Source organism: Vigna unguiculata, chromosome 5 (assembly GCF_037176805.1).
Source record: "Vigna unguiculata cultivar grain cowpea cultivar isolate G323 ecotype 2 chromosome 5, ASM3717680v1, whole genome shotgun sequence".
NCBI lineage: Eukaryota > Viridiplantae > Streptophyta > Magnoliopsida > Fabales > Fabaceae > Vigna > Vigna unguiculata.
The window spans coordinates 19437142-19444429 of NC_140796.1; the positions used below are offsets into that span (position 1 = coordinate 19437142).

Consider the following 7288-nt stretch of genomic DNA (forward strand, 5'->3'; position numbering starts at 1 on the left):
GAGGGAGATGGGTTATGTGAATGTGAAGGAATTGTGGTTTTCAGTGGGTGGGGGGTCTGTGTTGGAAGGAAGGTTGGAGTTGCTCAATAATGATAGAGATGCGTGTCATATGGTGAACATAGCCACCCTGAATGGTCAAGTGCACCTCTATGTGGTCCACTTTGTTTGTGAACCTCAAGTTGTTCATATGATAGAGGACCAACCTGCTGTGGAGGGGGATGGTGGGGTTGCTGGGGAAGAAGTTGCTGTTCAGACTGAAAATGAATCACGTGATGGGGATATTGGAGTGGCTAATGAAGATGTTTGTGTTGGGGATGGTGAAGAGGAGTTGCCTGATAAGGACAATGGTATGGGTAATGAAGAAGTATGTGTTGGGGATGGTGAAGAGGAGTTGCCTGATAAGGAGAATGGTGTGGGTAATGAAGAAGTATGTGTTAGGGATGGTGAGGAGGCCTTGGCTGATAAGGTGAATACAGAAGTTGGTGAGGAGGATGGTGAGCATGAAGTTGGTGGAGAGACAGGCAATGAGGAGGATGATGAGTACGAGGTTAGTAGTTGGACTGAGTCTGAAGGTGATGTCATGAATGAGGACGAATTATATGATGTTAGGATTGATAGAGATGACATGGATGATGAACTACACGAGGTTAGTGTTGGATGCCATGAAGTGCCTGGTGCAAGTGCTAGTACTGGGACAATGTCATAGGATAAAAATGTGTATGCCAGAGGGATTTCTGATAATGAGTGGGAGTCTGAAACATTAGATAGTGGTGACCATAATGATTCAACAGATGAGGATAGAGACAACTATGGTCACTTTGGGACTTTTTCAATGCCTAAAAGCATGGAGGACTACAATTGGGAAGTTGGGACCTATTTTGCTGAAAAGGAAGAATTTACAGATGCAATAAGAACTTATGGTCTCCATAGTGGGAGGAAACTAAAAATATTCAGAAATGATAAAAGAAGAATATGTGTGAAGTGTTTAGGTGCCAAAGGTAAGTGTAAATGGTATGCGTATTGTGCTTATAAGGCTGCACAAAATACATGGCAACTTAGGAAGATTATAAACACCCACAGATGTAGTAGAGAATTTAATGTCCGTTTAATGACTTCTAAGTGGTTAAGTGGGAGACTAGAAAAGACCTTAAAAGAGAACCCAAATATTAAGCTAACTGATCTGAAGAACAAAATAGGGAGGAAATGGAATATTGGTGTGTCGAGGTCTACCACCTTTAGGGCTAAGAGTATGGCATATGCTAACATTGATGGATCATTCAGAGAACAATATAAGCGAGTGTATGATTACGCTCATGAACTGCTAAAGTCAAATCCAGGTTCAACAGTTAAAGTTCATGTGGATGAGAATGAAGCAATCCCATATTCAAGCGGCTGTATATTTGTTTTAAAGCTTCAAAGGATAGCTTCATTTCTTGTAGACCTATCATCGGAGTTGATGGGTGTTTCTTAAAGGGAAAATATGGAGGGGAATTGTTAACTGCAGTGGGCAGAGATGGCAACGATCAGATGCTACCATTAGCATATGCGGTAGTTGAAGTAGAAAATAAAGAGACTTGGACTTGGTTTCTCGAATTGCTCATAGAAGACCTTAATGGGGCTCAGTTCTGTCAGACATTCACATTTATGTCTGACCAGCAAAAAGTAAGTAACATATTTTAATTGCTACATTGTTTAAAGTTATTTATTTGAACTGTTATCCACTAATGAGATGATTTCCACTACACATTGTAGGGACTTTTGCCAACATTGCAGGAATTGTTGCCTGGTGTGGATCAGAGGTTTTGTGTTAGGCACATATATTCTAATTTCAGGAAGAAGTTTCCAGGCAAAAATCTGAAACGGTTATTATGGAAAGCAGCATATTGCACACATCCTCAAGCATGGGAGGCTGTCATGAGGGAGATTAAAGATTGAATTTAGATGCTTTTAAGCACCTGATCCAGATTCCCCCGAGGCAAGTGTATAAAATACATGTTATTATTTTCTATTTGGTAATGGTACTATCGTTTTGTCTTATTGCTTATGGTATTATCATTCTGTCTTTTGCAACTAGATTTTGGTCGAGATCAAGGTTCGTACCAAGACCAGCCTGTGATACAGTTGTGAACAACATGTCTGAGGGTTTCAATAGCACAATAGTGGATGCAAGGAATAAGCCCATCATTACCATGATGGAAGAAATACGCATTTATCTCATGAAAAGATGGGCATCAAATAGGAAAAAGATAGCTGCAATAGAAGGTCCCATTTGCCCAAAAATAAAAAGCAGACTAGAGAAGGAGACTGAAAAAACTAAGTATTGGATACCAAGGTAAAATGTTCATTGTTTATTTCTCATTTTTCGTTTGTGCATGACTTTCACTTTGGTTTTTGTTTATTGGCAGTTGGTCTGGGGAAAAGCTGTTTGAGGTCAATCACACTTGCATCACTGGGGAAAAGTTTGTAGTAGACATAGATAAACGGGAATGTAGCTGCCGCAAATGGAGCATAACAGGAATCCCCTGCTGTCATGCTTTGACTGCCATGAGATTCCTAAATTTGAATGGAGAGGATTACTTGCCACATTACTTTCTAAAGTCAACCTATGAAGAGACTTATTTGTCAATGATCTACCCCGTCAATGGTCCTCACCTATGGGAAATGACATCATACTGTGATGTGTTTTGCCTCCTACCAAAAGAATCCTTCCTGGAAGACCAAAAAAGAAACACAAGTTGGAGTCTTGGGAGCTGAGGAAGGATGATACACAAGTACGACAAGGTGGAACACGTAAAAAGTGTGCCATATGCAGACAGCTTGGACACAAACGAAATAATTTTCCCCAAGCACCTCCTCCTCAGCAACAACTAACCCCAACTCCATCTGCTACACAACAAGGAGGCACAGAACCAAGTGAAACTCAAGCTACTCAATCCCACCAAGGGCAAGCAGTGCAACCCACTGAATCTCAGCCAACACAACCAGTTGAAGCACAGCAGGTGACTCAATCACAGATTACTGCAACTGCGCCTATTCTACCATCACAACCACAACAGGGAACTCAAACAACTCAGATTTCTTCATGCAATGTCAGTGACCCACCAACAAGGCCCACATTCAGAGAAAAAATATCATATAGGAGGGGTCCAATTTCGAAGCAATGAGTTTAATGTGTAATTGCAGCAGCTTTTTGGAAGAACGGGGTTGGGACAGTTTTGGTGTAGGGGTTGTGTATTTTGAAGAACATGGTTATTTTGTTTCTTAAGTTTAATGTGTAATTGCAGCACCTATTTAACCCAAACATGGTTATTTATTTTGGTCTAGGGGTTATGTATTTTGAAGAACATGGTCATTTTGTTTGTTAAGTTTAATGTGCAGCAGCTTCTTGGAAGAACAATGTTATGTATTTTCGTGTAGGGGTTATGTATTTTGAAGAACATGGTTATTTATGATTAATACCATTTTGGATTACTTATATGCTTCATTCCTTTCTGTTATGAATATGATTCATTTTATATTACTTACATGGTTCATTATAAATCAATAATACAGACCACTTACTCAAACTTCTCGTCCATTTAAAAACAGTTCATTACAAAAGCAAACAACAAAATACAGACCAATTACATAACTTCCTACTCACTACAGAACTGAATTTTACAGCACTTCATGGGATTTGTATCAACTTCCAAACCAATATTACATTGATCAAACCCAAACAAATTATAATCCCACTTAAAAACCTAACCCACTTTCCAGAAATTACAAGTGACTTTTCCATATGGTATATCTTTCTCCTTTGTCTAGCAATGGTAGCATCTTTTTCATCTCCATTATCTTCGTTCAACCACTTGAAGTAATTGCACCCTTTAAATACATCATTGCCACCACTCCGCTGCTTACAAAATACAAACAAAAACACACAACCTCTGATTACAATCCACCACTGCAGAATGAATGAAAAAGAAATTAAAATCAATGTACAAACCTTGAAGTTGGGGCAGCCCCAAAACTCTTTTCCAGCATTCCTAATAGTTTTCGCAACTCTCAACACAGCTACCTCCCCACAATAACACATTGGTCTTTCACCCAAACCCCTATTCCAACCACCAGGGGAGGAGACGCTCTGCTGCTGTGAACCCCACGAAGAACACGAACAACCTTCTTTACGAGACATTGCGGAATTGGAAAACGAGTGGAAGAACAAACCAAATTAGGGCAGCACTTACTGTGCGGATATTGATGCAGAAAAAACTGATCTGGATTAGGGCAGAAGATACGGGAGGAAGAAGACAACGAAAATGGGGCAAATCTCCTTCAAATGTAAATACCACGTGGACACTGTACAATTATAATTTCAACCACTCATGTCTTATTATTTGACACGTATCCCTTCTGCACTACCACCTCACCACTTTCTGAACGCCGTTTCGGAACATTTAACGGTTTGGACTCAATTGGTGCACTTAAACTAATTTGGGTACATAATTGAGACTTTTTTTAAATCGGGTACCAATTAGAAACTTCAGTACCAAACTGGGTACTATGCGACTAATTATACCTTTATTTTATTACAACTATCCATAATAACCAATAGATCCTTATATTTTATTAAATCACAATAAGACTCATCATAATATTTCAAATAAGTCCCATAATAAAATTAATTCGTCAATTAATTCTAACATGATAGTCTCGGACATGGTAACGAAAGTGAAATAAGCAAAGAAGAAAATAGGAGTAATATATATATATATATATATATATATATATATATATATATATATATATATATATATATATATATATATATTGGTTATGTGCTCCTAAAACTTGAACGAGCAGAATAAATCAACTTACAGGCAGAGAGAAAACCTTATGAACAGATAAATTCATGAGGTGAACACGAGTATGGCTTCTGAGAAAATGCTTTGAAAGATGCTTTGAAAGAGAAGAAAAGATGATGTGAGTGCGAAACAAGAACGAAAAGCGAAGATGATTTAGAAAAAATTCTGTAAATACCATAAAAACTAGAAGAAAATGTAAGATTCACCTGCTCTATTTTCATGGTACTACTCACAAAGAAAAGTAAAATACATATTAAAAAATATCACCAATTTTAAACCGACTATAAATATTTATATGAAGTTTTCTTTTATAACGGCTACTAAAGATTATTTTTCTACAATGTTATCACGAGCACAATATGATGTGCGGACTACAAAACTATAGTAGATAATGCAAACCTTAATTTCAAATCTTGATTTAAGATAAAGGTTCTGCTCTACAAATCTTGCAATGCAGTCTTCATAAAATCCTTATTTTCCACGTTTAACCTATTCTGCTCATGCTCGCTGTAGTAAAATATCATGAACCACATAAAAAGAGGAAAAATTGTTTACTCAACCTATAACATATCTTGTGCTGGTCCCTGTTTCTCTACTAGGACGTCTTTAAATAGACGTTTCCTACATTGTTTGTTCACCCGAACTGAAGATAATCCTTCAATACCCTCCCAAAGAAATGAAGTTTACGATCTTGTTCTCTCTCTTTCTGTTCTGTGGCTTCACCTCATACCTTCCTTCAGCCACTGCTATTGTGGTGGACACTGATGGCAATCTTCTTCGAAATGGTGGCACATACTTTATAACGCCAGTTATAGTAACTGGAAACGGTGGCGGAGTAGCATTTGCTGCAACCGGAAACGAAACTTGTCCTTTAACTGTTATCCAAGTTCCGAGTCCTTTCTCTAACGGCCTACCCATAGAAATTTCAACCCCACTGAAAATCCTTTATATAGAGGAAGGTCGTCTTGTTGACATTGCGTTCCGTTTTGTAGCCCCGTGTGCTGCCACTTCATCTCGGTGGACTGCTGTGAAAGAGGGTGTGGAAGAAACGCTCTCTATCAAACTTGCTGGGTACGACAACCCAGTACCCGGGAGGTTTAAAATTAAGAGCGTTACAGTTGACATTGGGGGCTACAACCTCTTGTTCTGTCCTGATAATGGTTCTTCTTGTGGCTATGTTGGAATTCAGATTGATGCTACAGGAACCAGGCGTTTGGTGGTGACTCAGAGTAAGAAGGGTGCCTTGTGGATTCGGTTTCAGAGAGCTATATATGCTTTACCTGCAACTGCATCTGCATATGCATCTGCGTGACTACCACTACCCCTATGAAGTCATGTGCAGTTTCTCATAGTGAGAGACAACAAGAAAAAATGGAACCACTTTCTTCAATAAATAATTGCATATGACTAAATTAAATAATTTAAGTTTATGTCTTCCGCGCACAGTACTATGTTACGCGATTCATTTTAATTTAATTTATAGTTTTTTTTTCTTAATTTTATATACTTATTTAAAAAAAAACAATTACTGAAATAAACTTCCACCACAACAATTATTATTATCGTTATGAGGGACAAATAGAAACTATTTCCTATACGAATCTATTTTTTAAATATATATAATTTTATATTAACAGATAATAATATTGTAATGTTATTTAATTAATATATAAAGAAAAATTATATTTATTAAGAGCAAAGTAGAATGAATCGATTAAAGAAAAAAATTTGTTGATAAATGGAGAAAAAAAAAAGAAAATAACTATTAAAATAATTTTGTAGAAAATATGTAAAAATAACTATTAGTCTTTAAAAAAATGAATATTATAAAAGGTAAAAATAAAAGTAATAATTGTGGACACAAATAAAATAATCTTCTTTATATATAATATATACTTATAAATATAATATAAATAAAATTGTAACACCCCATTTGAATAAATACCTTAATTAAATGACATGTCACACAGATAATATAGAGACAAGATCCTGGAGTATAAACATTACTCCTTACAATATCTAAGATACACTACGATGCCAAAACAAGACAAGATATAAAGTTCAACAGTAATCAAATTGAGAGTTAAAAGACAAGTCAATACATGGGTCGTAACCCTGAGAGAAAGTCCAATTAAACGAAATCCAGCCTAGACAAGCTATGCAGCAGAATCACCATCTCCCTGTTGATCACAAGGATTTCTAGCATCTGCTCACATCAATAAATTCATGATCATCGCAAAAGAAGAAAACCACACAAACAGAACATACACAAACGAAAGGGTAAGCTAGAGCCGAAAAATGGTTTATCAGACAGTTACATACAATTTCATAGTTCAAGATGCATATGTCAACCCATCATATTATGACTTGCAAACAATACACTAAAACTCAAACATGACTCATCCGGATACATATAATTAGTCGGATTCAGCGAATGTTTG

The 7288-nt window shown here is 36.9% G+C and overlaps 1 protein-coding gene across 1 annotated transcript; it reads left to right on the forward strand.

Moving 5' to 3' along the window:
* The first annotated feature begins 5470 nt into the window (after positions 1-5470).
* LOC114184274 (kunitz-type trypsin inhibitor KTI1-like) lies at positions 5471-6277 on the forward strand. The gene has a single exon (XM_028071562.2). The coding sequence runs from the start codon at positions 5524-5526 to the stop codon at positions 6157-6159; it is 636 nt and encodes a 211-aa protein (XP_027927363.1). The 5' UTR covers positions 5471-5523; the 3' UTR covers positions 6160-6277.
* The last annotated feature ends 1011 nt before the right edge of the window (positions 6278-7288 follow it).

Excerpts from the sequence above, each read along its gene's own strand:
- LOC114184274 (XM_028071562.2), top strand. The coding sequence starts at position 5,524 with ATGAAGTTTACGATCTTGTTCTCTCTCTTTCTGTTCTGTGGCTTCACC.